This window comes from Ambystoma mexicanum, chromosome 7p (genome assembly GCF_040938575.1).
Source record: "Ambystoma mexicanum isolate Mex_15411 chromosome 7p, UKY_AmexF1_1, whole genome shotgun sequence".
Classification (NCBI taxonomy): Eukaryota; Metazoa; Chordata; class Amphibia; order Caudata; family Ambystomatidae; genus Ambystoma; species Ambystoma mexicanum.
In genome coordinates this window covers 672,086,083-672,103,517 of record NC_090939.1, presented here as the reverse complement: position 1 = coordinate 672,103,517, position 17,435 = coordinate 672,086,083, and the positions used below count along the sequence as shown (strand labels likewise).

Genomic DNA, 17,435 nt, shown 5'->3' with positions numbered 1-17,435 from the left:
GCAATTACTACAATAGATCAAGTTCCCAAATTGGGAACTTGATCTATTGTGTACATTTTTGCAACCCATATGCCAGGGTTGTTATTTATCTCCTCCGCACCTGAAAATTAATAATTCTCAGGATATACCTTTAAAAATACTATTGTGTAAAAATTAGGAGTGCAGCTTGATCAGTTCTCACTTAGTGGCAATTACTACAAAGCTCAGAGTTCCAGTAGAGGGGGGCTGTGCTGTGGCTTGTATAGCACGTAATAACACAGCAAGGCCACATCACAGCTCTGGGGGTAAGGAGTAGGAAGAGTACAGCATTAGGGCTGTATTCTGAGCAGGGAACCTGCATACTAAAAGGCACCCTAACGTGGAAATGTCACCCACTTATTCCTACTATAGATGTGACTGTTAGGGCCGAAGGGCTCACCACACCATTGTAAGCGTGCTGCCTCAAAGATTGCCTCCCTGCTTCTCAACCTCAGTACTAAGAGGTGGCCTTACTGCGGCCTAAAGTGCTGTGCTGCAACTGCACTCTCATCAATATACTGTAATATACTCTAAAGCAATATCTACATTTACATTGTGTGCATTAGTGGCCAAGCATCTCAAGGCCTTTCTTAGCAGGGTGTTATATGCCTAAGGTTGGCTCCCATAACCAGTTGCCTCTGCATCTGAAGTGTTGCAAACACTTTGCGGAACAACACTAGGATCCACCCTATGGAACGTGGTCCCCTTCCCCCGCCCTTTTGCCTTGATGCCACTGTTTTCCAATTCTATAGAAATCGCTCTCTGAGTGTGCTAAGCGCAATACACGAAACCTAGAAGAATTCGCATGTACGCATCCACTTGCTTCAGAACCTCCTTCCCACTTAATCCAATTCTCAAAAGCACCCTGAAGCAGTCCACAAATAGCTAAGGCACTTGATAAATACAATGAATACATCTTTTTTTAATTTGTATTTGGTGCATTGGTTTATCACAAACCTTTAGCCATTTATTAATTAAAGCACATGTAAAACTACATATACGATATATCAGGACAATTCATAAATGATGGGCATAATTGGGTCTATTTAGGTAGCATCATATTTCCCATGCAGGTATAGTCTTAATACATAAAGGGTGACATGCTCCCCAACAATTGTCCCTCGAGTTGCTTGATATTCTCTTGTAGCAATAGTGCACTTATCTCGTGGAGAACTTCACTTATTTTGAAGAGAAATGACGCATGATTTGACATCAGAATTCCATTCCACAAATACTCTGATACATTGGTCCACTCCACATGCATTGGATTATTGAAGTGCTTCTTTACCATCTCACTCAAGCCCGTACATTGCACCAAAACCTTTTTGATGGATTCCATGGCCCCCACCTCACAGAAGCGACACAGCGTGATCTCCCTCGTGACACCCATTCTTGGACCGACAACAAGACGCAGAGTTGGAATTAAATTTAGATGAAGTCTTATCAAATATGCCCTATTAGCGCACAAAGGAAGAGAACTGATCAATACAGGCAAAGTATTTTTTAGATCAATGGACCAGAGAAAACTCTTTGAATGAGTGGTACAGGTCCATATCATCTCCGAATCAAACCTGAACATACATTTTTGGTTAAACCTGGGGATTACAGTAACTCCCCTTCCGATCAACCCATTGTTTGTAAATAGGACAGTCTTTCTGAAGCAAGCTGCAAAACCTCAGCAATTGGTTTGAGATGGTAGGCCCCACGCAAATCAACTAACACTGAGTTCTTTATTGTCAAAAGAACTTGCCGCAGTAAGTGTAGTCTTTTCCACCGCACATAGGCCTCATAGAAGAGAGGCCCATCAATTACATGAAGCGGCAAATGGGGAAGTCCCAGCATGGATTTCAAAACATAGCCTTCTATACTATTTAAGCCATCAAATCGCTTCACCAGGGTCAACTCAAGGCCGTATATTACCGCTGCCACGACTTTCATTTTATAAAAATGTATGAGCGGAGTTTAAGAAAATCAACAGTAAGATTTGTACATAACTTTCCTCTGGGCCCTTGAAGATTTTTACATTCTTCCTTTCATGCACCAAAAAGCCCTGATATTTGCGCGATGAAGCTTGCTCGATTTTCTTATCATTCATGCTTCACATTATTCGCAAATACCAGGGCCTTTCATGTATTTGTTTTTATTTTCAAATTGTTTTACACGTAAGACTGAAAAGCATACAATTTCCTCTGCAGACCAATTTGCGTCGGTTCTAGTAATCCAATATCGTCTGCACATGACATCCAATCAAATCTTGCATTGCGGAATTTTATCAGAAAAGAATGGCAGTCGTCCAACACCAAACCCAGGTCCCAGAGATAAAGATTAAAAAGCGTAGGCGAAAGGGCACATCCCTGATGGAGACCTAACGTAGTATCAATCTTCCTCGTGACATGTCCTAGCCCACTTAGTCTGACCATAATTCTTGTGTCCATGTGTAACATTATTAGAACTCTTAAGAGACTGACAGGAATAACCCACCTCTGCAGTTTTTGCCACAATACGGGCCTTAACACTGTATCAAATGTGGCACTAGGGTCTAGACATGCCAAGTACACAGGCAAGTTATCTTTCCGTAAAGCTCTTATGTGGAGTAATGACAGTACAAGACCATTGACTGTGGTGAACAAATCTCGACTAAACCCTGATTGTTCCTTGCTTATTCGTTTTGCACGCACTGCCCAATCAGCCAGATCACAAAAGGACTAAACATTTTGCTTGAGATATCAAGCAGAGCTATAGGACAGTTATTGTGGGGGTCCATTCTAGCACCCTTCTTGTAAATCAGGATTATGGATGAGCTGCACCATGGCATGACTGCAGAATTCTGTTCTTTCTGAGGGTTAGGACGAAATTACCTAAGTAGGAAAGTCCTACCACCAAAAGTTCGACCCCCATTTATTTGCATATGTATATGTGGGGGGGGGTAAAGTTTATAAAAATGTATAAGTGTAAGGTGGGTGGGCTGTGTGGGGTCTCCCCCACATATATATATGCGAAGAAATGGAGAAAAAAAAACAGAACAAAAAAAACAGACTTTTGGTGGTCGGACTTTTCAACTCGGTAATTTCACACAGATCCCTTTCTGACACTATCATTAAATAAAGTATATAAAATCTTAGGCCAGAATATAGGGTTTGCCTTAAGCAATCATTTGGTATATCACCAGGGCCTGTGCCTCTTAATGTTTTTGCTTTGTGTATTAGGTACTCTGTGTCAGCTCTATCAAAGAACCCTGTCCATGATGGTAGGGCGGCCCCCTTATTAGTGCTTGGTTCCGGGGGGGGGGGGGGGGGAGCCTTTGAGCGTTTGTGTGTCCACCTCTTCTGGGATAGGATTGACCATTATCCCGTGGGTCCCTCTATCTTTTTTTTCTAATCAGTGACCAGAACTTGCTTGCTCTTTTTTTTGACAGCAATATTCAGCATGGCCTTGCTGTCCCTGTTTGATATACCATTTTAATGAACTTTTGTCCAGTTTCTATATCTTTGCCGGATCTTTTTTATAGTCACAGTGCTCTATGGTGCCCCCTTTCTACCTTCCTTATCTAAGCGCTCATCTCTTTTTTTTTTTTTTGCATTACCAACCTGTCAAAGCAATGAGATTGTTTTTTGCGGATCGACAGGGTTCACCGCTAGAAAATAACCCTTACAAGATCTTAAGTGTTTTAAGTGTTGATACACAATTATCAATATTGCATGGTTGACTCGCGGTTGGGCTCGTACCAATCAAGGGGTACTTGTTATTCGATATTGCAGAATGTTCTGCACTTTGACAGTGAGACTCTGTTTCTTCCATTATTAATAAATAGATTCTGTCAGACCTATAGTGATTAACACATGCATTTAGGGATTTAGGGACAGTGTAAGCCACTTGCGGTCACTTAGCTCCGAGAACTTTATGCACAGAGACTCGCATCCTTCCAATATAGCATCTGAAACAAATACACAATCATTTAACGATTTAGAGGGCCCCCTCCTCCCAGTACACGAGGCAGGTTTGTCCCCACTTATATTCTCATTTAGTTCATGCATGAACCGGACCCATATTGAACCTGAATTCCCTCAAAATTGCCTTGCTGTTATTTGCTTCAGCATCCGTTCTGACACTCCCACCACCCGACACATCAGGACACTGAGTAATAAAGTCCCCTCCCAGAATTATGTTGTAGACATTAGCCTATACATATTAAAATGTCAGAGGTAGCACTATATAAGACACAATAACATAACATAAATAAGACTTCGCATATCCACTGTCCTATACATCCAACTCTTCAAAACATTTACATTTTTTATTGCCCCTTTTCTTCTAACTTTTTTTGAGCCACCCACTTATGAATATACAGTTAAAAGGTCACATGTGTTGCACAGATTAGTGCAAACCTTTGGCAAACACCCTCGCTTACACGTTTTGCAAGCCATACCTATAAACCAAATAGTACAGGAAAAGGTATGAGACGTCAGAATGTTGCAATGGAATGCAGACTTCTACTATAATGGTGCACATCCAAATGCGAACGAAATTAGCTCTTTTCACTTAAAACACTTATTTTATTTTTAAGATCATGTTCTATGTGGAAATAATAAATATACAAGCATTATGCCTACCACATCACAAAATCCTCATGTTCTGTACAGAAGCATTGTAAAATCCCATGTTACCGTACACTGAATTTGAGGTGATCTGATTGTACGTATGCATTGCTCCAAAAGTGTTTGTCTTTTAAAGTGAATTTATTTCCAAAACAGAAGTTAAAGCAGCACAATTAAATTACTCAGCTATATTTATTTTTGCAGGTTTACAAATGAATGAATTAAAATATATCGTACTAAAATATATGTGTTTGTGCTCATGGGCTTAAGATGATCATCACTTCCCACATCCGGTGAATTTCAAGCATTTTGTTGTGTTAAATCTGATCACATTAACTGACCCTTAACTGAAGTTTTTTCAAAGAACTTCAAGGGTTTTGTTATACCATAGGTTATGCAAGGTCCATTAACCATGGCCTTCACCCGTGGCCACTGTACATGGTGCCCAATAAGTTTCTTTAGTGCCCATCTATAGGGCCCACGAGCCATGGCCTTCGCCCACGGCCAGTGTTGGCTGTGGCCACTGTACATGTTCCACATGTAGGTTTTCTTGGGGCCCACTAGCCATGGCCTTCAGCCCTGGCCAATGAGCACAGCCTTCTGCCATGCCCACTGTATATTTTAATACACTAAATTTCTTTCAAGCCCACTCATCATGGCCTTCGGCCATGGCCGAACATGTTGCGATAACAGTTTTCTTTGGGGCCCTCTGACCACTGGGCCTCTGGCATCAAGACCCATATCCCCCTGCCTAGTAGATGTGTTCACAACAGATGTCCCCCCGTTTATTTTTTCCTCAGTTTTCAGTCCCTCGATAATCACTTCACTAATCTTGCTGTAATCTTGCACCAATTACCACAATAACCCTTGAAAATTGAAAAGTCCCCACAGGTGCTCCCCACGTGCCGCCTTTCTTTCCCCTGGCTCCCCCCACCCACCTCAGTTGCTATTTACCTCCCTGCCCCCCTCCCCTTACTCCGTTTCTCTCTTTCTTTCATGTGATGCATTTTCGTTTCCGAGCACACCTTCCGTTATTACCACAGGACTGTCCAAGAAGAGAGCCCACATCAAAGCCTGCGTCTCTGCGGCCTCTAACAACACAGCCGTACTCTTTAAAATCCTCAAGGAGCTGGCCAATCCTCCTGCAGTCTCTACCTCTACTGTTCCCTACCAGGACCTTTGCACGGCTCTGGCTTCTCACTTCACCACTAAAACCAGGACATCCTGCCCTTGCTCTCCTCATCCTCTCCCTCTACCTCTCTCTGCCGGTAAAACGTTCTTTCATCGTCAGGCATTTCAAAGCCTGCAGTTTAAACCTGTTTGGCAGTTCATCGACCAAAACAATAACATTTGATGAACTGTCAAACACGTTTAAATTGCAGTCTTTGAAATGCCTGACGATCAAATGACATAGAACCTCTCTGCCCCCCTCTGGCCGCTTCTCCCTCTCCTCTTTTCTCCTCTTTCTCTCCGACTACACCTGACAAGGTTTTTAGACAAGTCTGATCTATGAAGTGTCATCCAAACAGGTGCTCCCCTGCTTTCCTGTTCCTCCAGAACCATCAAGGACCACATTGACACCGTCGCTCCAGCCTTGGCTGACTTCTGCAATCACTCTTTCACCACTGAATCTTTCCCCTCTCTCCTGAAGCACTCCCTTCTGCATCCCCTCCTTAAAAAGTCTTCTGCTGACCCTACCTGTCTGGCAAACTGTCGCCCAATCTCTATCACTCCTTTCCTTGGAAAACTCCTGGAAAACTGGCCATCTCCCAGCTTACTCCCCACACTGAATCTGTTGGTTGTATCCACATCCATCAGTCTGTCTTCAGAGCAGCAAGAGGCATGGAAACTGCTCTGTTGATCACCTGTGAATATCTGCTCTCTAATCCTGATTCTATCCTTCCTTCTATCCTCATCCTCCTGGACCTTTCCTCTGCTTTTGACACAGTCAATCATGCTATCCTGATCAATGGACTCTGTGAGAACCTTGGCATCACAGGTCAGGCCCTGGATTGGCTGACCTCATTCCTCTTGGACAGACCCTCCCATGTCCAACGTGGGCCCTTTTTCCCCACCATCTCTCTTCCCACGCGTGGTGTTCCCCATGGCTCTAAACCTCTCACCCTGGCTCTTCAATGTCTACTGGGCCCCTTTGGCCCACCTGATCTCTACCTTCTCCTCTAAATTTCACTGTTATACGAATGGCACTCGTCTCTCTTTCAGGCTCCCCTCAGCCTCCTCTCCTCTCTCGCTCATTCCTGACTATCTATCCGTGATTGAGGATTAGTGCACTTCCAACGATCTCTGCCTTAATGCCAGCAAGATGGAGATCCTTTGCATTGGGACCCCCTGCTCCCGCTTTCCCTCTCTCACTCTGGCCGCCCTCCTTGGGCCCTCTTCCTTCACCTTTCTGTGAGGCAAAAACTCTGGAGTCATCTTCGATTCCACTCTCTCCTCACATCACAGACCTTGCCAAGAAGGCCCACTACCGGTGGAACCTCCTCAGAGGTATTCTTTCTTTTCTTACTTTCCCCCCGAAGCTCACTGTCTCTAGAGCCCTGGTTCTCTATAGGCTGGAATACTGCAATAGCCTCTTTCTCAACCTGCCTTCCTCTAATCTCTGCCCTCCCATGCAACTAATCCAGAACAGGACTGCAAGACTTATCCATGGCCTCAAGCCCAGGGACCGTATCTCTCCAGCCTGAAATCTCTCCACTGGCTACCAGTGGCTGCAAGGATCAAGTTCAAGACTCTCTGCATCGTCCATAAGGCTTTCTGGGGCTGGGGGCCATGAAATACATCCAACTCTCTCTTTCAAAATACCTTCCTTCGCTAGCCCTTCACTCAACTATCTCCGACTTCCTGAGAGTCAGACGCTTAGAGAGTGGGGGTAAGATCTCTCTCCTCTGCAGGTGCCTCCCTCTGGAATCGCCTACCTTCCCTCCTCAAACTTCAGCCGGACCACCTGACTTTCCGGGAGCTGCTCAAGACCTTCCTCTTCTCCTCTGCTTTCACTCTCTCTCCCCCTGCTGACTTACCTGTCGCTGCGCCGACTGGTCCCATTGGGTACCAAACTCTTTTATGATCGATCTTCCCTGCACTGCCTTCCAGTCTACAGTGCACTTATGGGTTGTAACTGTCACCGCTACAGCCCCCTGCCTCCTTGCACTTACCCACAGCCGCGATGCCATTGCTGCACTCACTCAGTGCAATTGTTGCCCTGATTGCACTTCCCCTTTCCCTCTCCCTGGCACGTTTCCCTTTCCCTTCCCCCTGCACTTCTGCGCTGTCTCACTTTCACGATCTGAATGACACAAGGCCTAGTAAGATTGTTTGTCTTGTCCTCCGTCTGTCTCCTCGCCCCTTATCTTGTGACGCCTAGAAACACTTGTGTACAGGCGCGTTATAAATGACTTATCATATCAGATTACAGTAATCTCGCGAGATTCCCCCGCAATTCCAATGATAATGCGAAAACGTCCAAACTGTAACTGGTTCCCCAGACCACACCCAAATCCCCAACTTCACATGATGTCCTCCCCCCTGACCCCACATCTCTAGCCTGGTGGATTTTCAACCTTTTTCCTTCTCCAAATAGCTTTTTTTCACTTTTTGTTTTCACATTCCCCTGGTATTACCGCAGTAATCACTTGCATCAAGCAAAAGAAAAAAAATGGATATTCATTTCTGAAAAGCCTTTCTAGTGCAAAGCACCATGGGAGATATAGCTATTTTTGGGAGAACGGGGCACTCCCTTCCCCATCAAATATTTTTTAAACCACTGGACGGAATAACCCCAAATCTGTCCTGAAAATTAAGTCAACGCTTTGTGCCCTAATTGTTTATTTGATCCAATTCCATCCAGTGGTTTTTGTGCTTTGGCTTGATAACATTTTGACTTTTTCTATTTGGGAAAATGAACGGCAGTAGGCCAAAACCAGCGTTTTCTTTGCTTTCCTATTAACTTTTTCATTACTTAACGAATCTTTCCCAAAATATCAGTATGTCAGTCTGGGTGGGCCTGTGACTAACTTTTTGTTTGGAAAATATCAGCCAAATCCGTCATGCAGTCAAAAGTTATTAACAATAGAATTTTCGCTTTTCCTATGGATCTAGGCTATCACCTTAACTCTAGTGCAGCGACAGTCGCATTATAATACATTAAGTTTGAAAATACAAAGAGATGAAAGGCAGCATAGGCAAAGAAAGAAAAGCACTAAACAAGTCCATTGCCAGCCCTTCACTACTGGTTGAGAAATCACAATTAGAGACGAAAATACTGCCGCTTACGTGTGCCCACATTTTGAAGGTAAGGAAATTGAGTCACAAGGAGATAAGGACTTGCCTAAGATAACACCGTTTGGTCGAGTGGAGGCGACGCTCTTACAACCAAGATTTTCATGTTCCGTACCTTATCAGTTAACCAATTCATGGATAAATCACATTAGATAGGCCAAAGAAAATGCGGCAGACAAACTATGGTATGATTGATTGTTGTAAGTAATCTTGCATAGCTCAACACCATGCACTGAATCGCAAAAAAGGCACTTCCAGGCTGAATGGTTCAGTTTTAGTTTTTTTTATTTCATTTTTGTTTCACCACTGATATTCGTGCCTGTCCAATTTAAAAGCTAATCATTAAAACTAAGGCACGTGTCATAATGTTGTGTGCGAACATAGAGTATGTTTTAGAGCACTGCAAAAGGCAATACTAGGCAGCCACCTAGGGCACCACTAGCACAGGGGCACCACATTGCCTGACCAGCAACCAAAGTGTTCCCATTGTCAGAGGAGGAAAGTGGAACAATTTCTCTTTGCCTGACCCTGTGCCCTGGATGAAGCAGGTTTGGTGAGGAGGAGGGTGTAGAACCCTGTCCACCCGTTCCAAAGTCAACAAATTAACCATGACTAGACCACATCACTGTGTTTTGGTTGTGATGTGGTAGCTAGTGCTGTTGTATTGGAGACTATGCAAAGGGCAGCAATGTGCGATATACATCCCACTAACATAACGGAGTATGTGTGTGTATATATAGATATATTTATTTTGATTTGCAAAGCGTCACACCCTACCTTCCAGCAACTCGCAAACTCGCACCAAAGATATACAAATGGTTTCCCGTTTTTTAGGTGCTGATTTAATTTAGTGACGCCTCACAGAGCAGTAACTACTGCTATAGATAGTGGTAGTTGGCAAACTTGTATGAATACACAATGAAATGAGTGATGCTCACTAGCTCCTCGTGTGTGTTTCTGGCATTGGGTTTTACTGAAACGTTTGTGTGCAGTTGGTTACCTCTAGTGTACATTCAATGGAAAGGGTCCCAGATGTACAGGCTTCAGAGAACAGTAGTTATTTTGCTCTACTTTTTTATTGAAATGTGTGCTGGCATAAGTATTTTAATTATTGTTATTTATTGCTGGTTTTTAGTCACGGTATTCACCCAGTTGCGGAAGCACTTGGTTTATGAAAGCCCTATGTTCGGTTTGTTGTTGTGGCGACGGTGGGGGGTACTGCCTCTTTAAGAGTGACCTCCAAGTCAGACCGGCTATGAGCATGTCTGCCTGACAATGGCGCCTTTGCCGAGGCAGCTGCTGTATCTGGTTTCACTGCTCCCTCACTCTTCCCCCAGTGAATGTTTTCCCGTTGAGCTTCCGATGCCTTTACGCGGACGAACAAAGGCAACGGGGGAAGGTATTCCGTGGCCGCGCCGTGGCTCCAGGGTTCACACACAGACACCCTGCCTGAGTGGTTCTCAAGGGGGCGGCGCAGCCCTGCTCAACGAGACAAGCTGCCGCTGCCTGCCCAGGATGTGGTTTTTCAAGAAGTGGTGGTATTATGAATGTGTGCGCGGTGGAATGGTGGCGGCAGGGTTCGAGCTACCCTCCCCCCATCCACACGTGCACAAATACTCTGGCTCCTGTATTACTTGGGCACCATTTATCTCTACCCAGTCGGCCATCCTTGAGGCACGTGGAATTCACCTTAATTATCGCGTGTGTGTATATATATATATATATAAGGCCACATTATTGTGATAAGACCATAATTAAAGAATGAAGGAAAATGCATGCATAAGTGCAAATAAAACAAGACTAAAAACATGTTTGTAAATCCGGCCCTTAATGTACACAGGTGGACTATATGCTTTTCTCGCTGCTTAACATAGTATAAACGTTCAGATGTTGCGGTCACCCATTGCAAAAATGTAGACTGATAAAGCAATAGAGATTATGTTCCCTCTTTATCTAGCACTATACTTATAATCATCAGTATAGCAATTATAAATATATGATACAATGTGAGTATATAATGCATACATAACGATACAGATGAGTGTGCAATGTGTGCGCATACAATCTCTGAATATTTATATATAATGATAAACCGATAGATAGGCGGGTATCCAGCACACAGTAAGTATATATTTAGATTTAGTTTATATTGGTGGGGGAGGGACACATGGTATCGGTACAAGTGAGCTGAGCAGTCCCTCCCCTCTCTTAGCTGTACCAATAAAAGCGCGAATACACTGCCCACTGGTGCAAGTACATTGTTGATCCCATATTATCGGCGGGGAGAAGGGGCCGCCGTTATTGCAACACTTCATCACACATAGTGCCATCGCCCCCAGCATCATGGCATAGGCGCACACGGGGGCGGGGGAATCTACTTACTTTGTCTATGGATCCGGGGAGCAGCCGGTCCAGCAGCCTGCACAGCACCACCCCATCCTTCAGGGACGACTGCAGAAACCCCTCTGGATCCGAGATGGTCTTCTTGGGCGATTCCAATACCCCCAGGGTAATCAACCAGGTCACGGTCTGCTCGGCGGAATTCATAGCGGCCTTGAGCGCAGAGAGGGCGCCCCAGAGAGCAGGCGAGGGAGGCCGCCCGAGGCTTATGGGTCCCCACAACAGGCCCCCTTTGCTGCCGTGCCCGTCCTCCTCCCACCACCTGAAGGCTTCGCAGAGGAGACTGCCCTGGCAGATCCCCCCTTCCCCATGCAGAAGGCGAGGCGGCGATGATCCTCCCGTCCTGTAGGTCCAGTTCCCCCGGTCTCTTCTTCCGCCTCCCCCTCTTCTTCCTCCCCTCTCGGGTGTTTTTTTGGCTGACTGTCAAGTGCCTTTTCTCCCCGACCCCTCCTCCTTCTCATGTACATACACACACGCTCAAACCTGCAGTGCCGCTCTGCTCAGCCCTCCTCTGCCGGCGCATGACATCACTGGCACTGTGAAAACACCCACTGCCACAAAGAAACCCCCGGCCTGTCATGCAGTCATTTTTTTTACAGTTTGCCCTGTGTTGTAGAAGAGCAGCCTCGCGCCTTCTTCGCCCCAACGCTCCGGAAAACGTGCAGCGTTTTTGTAATGCTGCTTGTCCTCGACGTTAATCGCAATACATCTTTTATCTCTGTCTATAAATATAAGAAATACATTTTTCAAAGACGTTAAAGGGACATTCGCTGATAACTATACCAGCAATACCAGCAATTTTTCACACACGCATATTTTCGCAGGCGTGTGATACATTCTTGAATATGAAATACTGTAATGTAGGTGTCAGGGCAGTCAGTATTAGCAATCATCCATTGCATGCAAAAGTGCCAATAAAACCTTCACTCACCGCCAACAATGAATAATATTCCTAATTACAATACATATTTCATAATAACATCAAAACAAAGTGGAATATCCTCTTACACGTATGTGTGCAAAGAACACCAAGTTTCATGCATAGAGCACAAAAGTACGTGTCTACAGTAAACACGCTTTAAATTAAAGATTAGTCCCTTCTGGAATTTAAATTATATGTGTGATGGACGTGATGGACTTGCTGGTGTATTTGAAGAGAATGTAATCAATGGTGTCATTTGTGATATCATCTGAAATTGCATGTGAGTTTCAAAGCAGTGCATGGCAGGAAACACACAGTACAGGTTTAGTGCATGGTTGGATTACGTAGTAGTTCATGGCCTGCTGCTGCTTACTTTAATCGTCACTTGCCGAAAGCTACCATATAGATTTTCAAAACATAAACTGTATCTTAAAGCGTTGGGCCATGTTTCAAAGTGTCCTGTCCTCCTGGCCCAACACCAGTCTCAGGGTGGCCAATGTTTGTCAACATGTGGTTTGAACATTCCATGTGACCCATTAGCTTGTGCATGGGCATGCGCAGAATTATGGAGAGCTCCTTACATATGGATACAAGGCACTCCCTGATGGCATACTTAATACTCCTTCCACACTGGCCTGTTAACTGCGGCTTATGGGCCGTTACCACCTAGAACAAACGGTGAACTGCTTATTGCTTCTATTAGCAAACGACGACTAACCCCTCGGTACTAAAAGCAATACAAATCTTACAAAAAAAGGTCTTCGCCTAGCATGCAGCCAGTGGAGTCATTGGCTAATACAAAATGGCCACCATGCAGAGGGAATGCCAGGCTCAAATTGGAGCCCCTTTTCCATCTACATTGCTGGTGTGGTGTGGATGGTGGCTCAGTGCCCTGGCACAATTATTATTTATTTTATTATTTCATTGTTTAAAGTGCAGACCTAGCGTGAGAGCGGCACAGCACTGTATAGGTAGCCAGCGTTTGGGCTGGCAACGTTTAACAGTAGCACAGTATTGTGAATTGCAGTCTGCTTCCATTGGGATTTGTCTTTGGTTAGGTGTTGTTGGAAAAGCCACGTTTTGAGAGATTTGCGAAACTGGAGAGTGGGCATTCTGAGCCGATACCGGATCGAATTCCAAAGGATGGGTGCATGACAAGAGAAAGATTGTTTCAGAGCCCTCTCTTTGTCACATTTCCATATACCCGTAATAAGACGTGCTGCAACGTGGTGGACTGCTTTTAGGGGAGCCAAGTGTGGCTGGGAGCCCCATCAGGAAGTAATTTCCCCCATCGATGTACAAGACCACAAAGGCCTGTACTATGGTCTTGAAGTTCTGTGCAATGAAGGGTTTGATTTTGCGCATGGTGGAGATTTGGAGACAGGCCGTTTGGGCCTTCTTGGATATGTGTTTCTGGAAGTAGATTCTGATGTCAATGGTGAAGCTTAAGGATTTTTCTGAATCTGAGATTTGCAGATGAAATTCTTCTAGGCACACACTAAGGGCTGATAAGGAGGGGTCTCCTTATCTGCAGATATAAGGAGGAGTTAGAGGTACAACCGAAGGGAAGGAGGGAGCAAGGAAGGAGCAGGGAGTAAAAGCATGGCCAAACAGAAGAAAGCAGGGGGACACAGCCAACAAGCATCTTGGAACATGGGCCTTCATCAGTAGTTCAGCCTGCTTTTCTCACAAGCTGATTGGACAGCTGCCATAAGCCAGAGATAATTACGGTTGGGGATCTGCATAAACGGATGTCTTATGTCACTGATGGCCTTGAGAACACACCAATTCTCAAAGATGGTTCAAGAGTTTTTATTAAGAATTTATATAGAGTACAACTAAGGGCCGTCCCTCTCTCTCTCGTCTTCCCCGAGTCTCGCTCCACTCTAGGCCAGGCTTCCCTAGATCGCAACATGGTCACTACAGATTGATAACCCCTACTCATTCCCAGTGAGCTCTCCTCACTGTACTCCCCATCCACACTCTTGCACTGCTGCAAGCCATACAAAACGCAGCAGTCAGACTCATCCTCCACTTACCCAAACATTCACACATTACCCCGGCTCTTATCCAGCTCCAATGGCTCCCCATATCCCAGACAATTGCCTTCAAAGGACTGCATTCTATTCAAAGTCATCCACCTCAATACTCCATCTTACCTTCATGACAAACTCAAACCCATCCCTGTACACAAACAACAGACAAGCCAGCCAACACTGTCTACACATTCCACTATATAAACACACATGCACGCATAAAAGAAACATTTATTCACTGGGCACCCAGGGCATGGAACACCCTACCTCTTCAAATATGCCCTGCATCCTCCGTCACCACTTTCAGAAAGAGCCTCAAAACATACATGTTTACCCATACATAACCCTTCCATCCTCTACTGCTATCACCTGTCTATTCAAATCTTCCTATCCTTTCCTGAGAACATTTTGTAACTTCTTTTTTCAACTCCCACCTTTTCCAACTTTGAACCATTGATCATGTAATGCGCTATAGGATCCTCTGGGTAGGGCCAGCGCTAAGCAAAAATTCAAATAAAATACCCACCTTATCTTTCTTACTCTCGCCGCGTTCTTCTAGTGGACCTAACCTGATAACCCACAAGAAGAATCATCTCTGGAAGTGGTGACTTCCAAACACTCAGGTCTCAATCTTTTCCTCTCACACTCTCATACTCCTCATGCTGATTTTCTTCCCTTCCTCTTCCTGCCATCTACTCTCCTCCCTTCTCTCCCTCCCACTCTCTTCTTTCTGTCCTTGTCTCTACCTCTCTCTGTCCCTCCCATGTTACTCCCCTCAAGTCTACTCCTACTCTCCATCTCCACTTTACTGCTCTCCACGCCCCTCTCCACTACTCTTAACTCTCCATTTGAGTTACTATACCACTCCCATTGCACTACTCCCTACTCCCATTACTCTCCACTCTCACTACTCTCCCCTCTGACTTGCGGCATTAGTCTCTACTCCCCCCTAATTTACACTCTACACTAGTCAATCTCTTAATCACCTTTCTCACTCAGGCTCACTTATTCCCCTAGAATCCCACTTAGTCTCACTCACTCACCCACCGTCCTCGCCATCCACGCACCCACACCCAAGTACTGTCAACTTGCCACTTACTCTTTGGCGGGACTGATCTTGCAACACTGGTTTTCTCTGGGAGGCACAGATGAAAATGCCAACAACCCCCCCCCCCTGATGAATGAGAACAAGTTAGCGATAAATAAACACCACTCCAATGTCGTTCCCCCGGTAAGAGGCGGCTTATTAATGCGCCTCGGTTTTGGGACTTGACAACCTGGAAATGGAGCTGCAGTTTGGTGAAATAATAAACAGTATAAATATCAGATCCTTCTGTGAAAAGGATAAAGTTACCCATACACCCAGTGCAGTACCTGGAAACACAGAATCCGCACAAGAACCATCAAGTCCCCAAGGAATATACAAGGTGTAGTCTTAACACTGGCCTATTCCAAGTATTAACATGGATGGAGTGAGCAGCACTCCTCAAAACAAATAATAACTCACTAAATATCTATAAGTGGAGTCTGATGGGCATCACAGGATGTAGATTGTTGCAATACAGCGATCCGTGCATCGCTGGTGCTTTTATTCCTGCAGATCCTGAAGGGAACATCTTGATATCCATGTCAAACGTGTGGCGGCCATCTTGGTGGTGTATGAATGTCTGGATTTGGTAGCCATCTTGGAATGTGTCACCCGTAACAGTGGCAACTCTTTATCATGCTGGGGATGCAGAGTTAGGTAACCGCCGATCGGGTCCCTTATCAAGAGTGGATGTTGTAGGACCTAACAGGTGCTCTGTTGCAATTGACGCCATTCTTTATGAATTACGCTGATGATACACAGCTCATTTTTGAATTTACGGGTGATTATATCACTGACAGTTCAAACATTTCAGAGGTTTATCAGATCATAGACCACTGGATGCAACATCATTGGATGTGTTTAAACAATACTAAAACTGAACTGTTGATCTTGGAAACGCAACAGGCTAGATCCAAGTTGGGGAAGGAATATAAGTCCTTTACCATCAAAGACGCCATCCTCCCGGTGATGCCGCATGTTAAAACTCCGGGATGATGGTGGAAGCCTCGGTGGGCTCTGAGGTACAGGTAAGCTACCTGCAGAAAAATAACGCCTACTATCTGCATCTTCTGAGAGCAATAAGACCCTTTGTCAATGCTGCAACAATTGCCAGAGCTATCATCCTGTCGCGACTTGACTACGGCAACGCTCTTTTGCTAGGAGCTACAAAGAGGGAAATTCAAAAGTGCCAAGTCATACAAAACGACGCAGTTCGTATAGTTAAGAATATAAAAAACAGAGAACATGTGTCAACAGGGAGAAGAGCACTCCATTGGTTAAGAGTGGAGGATAGAGTTAATTTTAAGGCCATGACAATAATCCATAGATGCTTATATGGAGAGGCCCCCAGCTTTTTCAAAAACCTTTCTCCTTCTATACACCTGGAAGATGTCTAAGATCAGCCGACAGGGGCACCTTGAATATTCCCGGGGCCAAGTGTGCAATCGAGCAAGGTAAATCCTTCCTGGTGAAAGCAGTAGACCACTGGAACAAGTTGCTGATGGCATTATGGCTAGACGCAAACTATCAGAGATTTAGGAAACTGCTTAAAACCTTGCTGTTCCAATGAGAAATATTGTCCCTTTCCCAAGTATCCAATCTAACTCAAGGAGGAGAATGACGTATTTTTGATTTTCTTGGTTCCCGCGCCCGGATGCCTACGGGCTACCGGTGCGAAATAAGCAAGCACATTACATAACATAACATGTACCGGCGAGTCACTGTGGCTGCCAGAGCTGCTTTGGAAGAAGCGGTACCCTTGGTGAGTAACAGGGTGTATTTCTAACAAGTACCACTTTTCTCACCAACAAATACCTCACTTTGAGCACATTCTTTGTTAGTCGCTTCAATGCTCCACCCCACCATCCTTCCTCCGCCTGGCCTCTCGGTTTGCCTCCTCCTCCCTTGACATCACCCGAACAACCCATACTTCCCAGTTCTTCCTGTGCATTTTTATCCACCTAGTCCCCCTTCCATTGGCCCTCCTGTTTAGCTGGTTCCTCGGGCCAATCTCTGCATCGCTCTCACCCTGGGGCTGGCTTATAGCGATGGGAAATTATAAAGTACCATTTAAACTACAC

The 17,435-nt window shown here is 45.0% G+C and overlaps 1 protein-coding gene across 4 annotated transcripts in view; it reads right to left on the bottom strand.

The window, feature by feature from the left end:
- ARHGEF7 (Rho guanine nucleotide exchange factor 7) overlaps window positions 1-11,822 on the bottom strand; it is a 1,715,641-nt gene extending 1,703,819 nt beyond the window's left edge. For 2 of the 4 annotated variants that reach the window (XM_069636768.1, XM_069636767.1), the window contains exon 1: window positions 11,292-11,820. In XM_069636768.1, coding sequence (XP_069492869.1) covers window positions 11,292-11,456 — 165 coding nt within the window. In that variant the 5' untranslated portion in view covers window positions 11,457-11,820. Of the gene's footprint in view, window positions 1-11,291 lie in introns of all 4 variants that reach the window. The other 2 variants (XM_069636766.1, XM_069636769.1) reach the window with 2 other exon arrangements.
- Window positions 11,823-17,435: the final 5,613 nt, after the last annotated feature.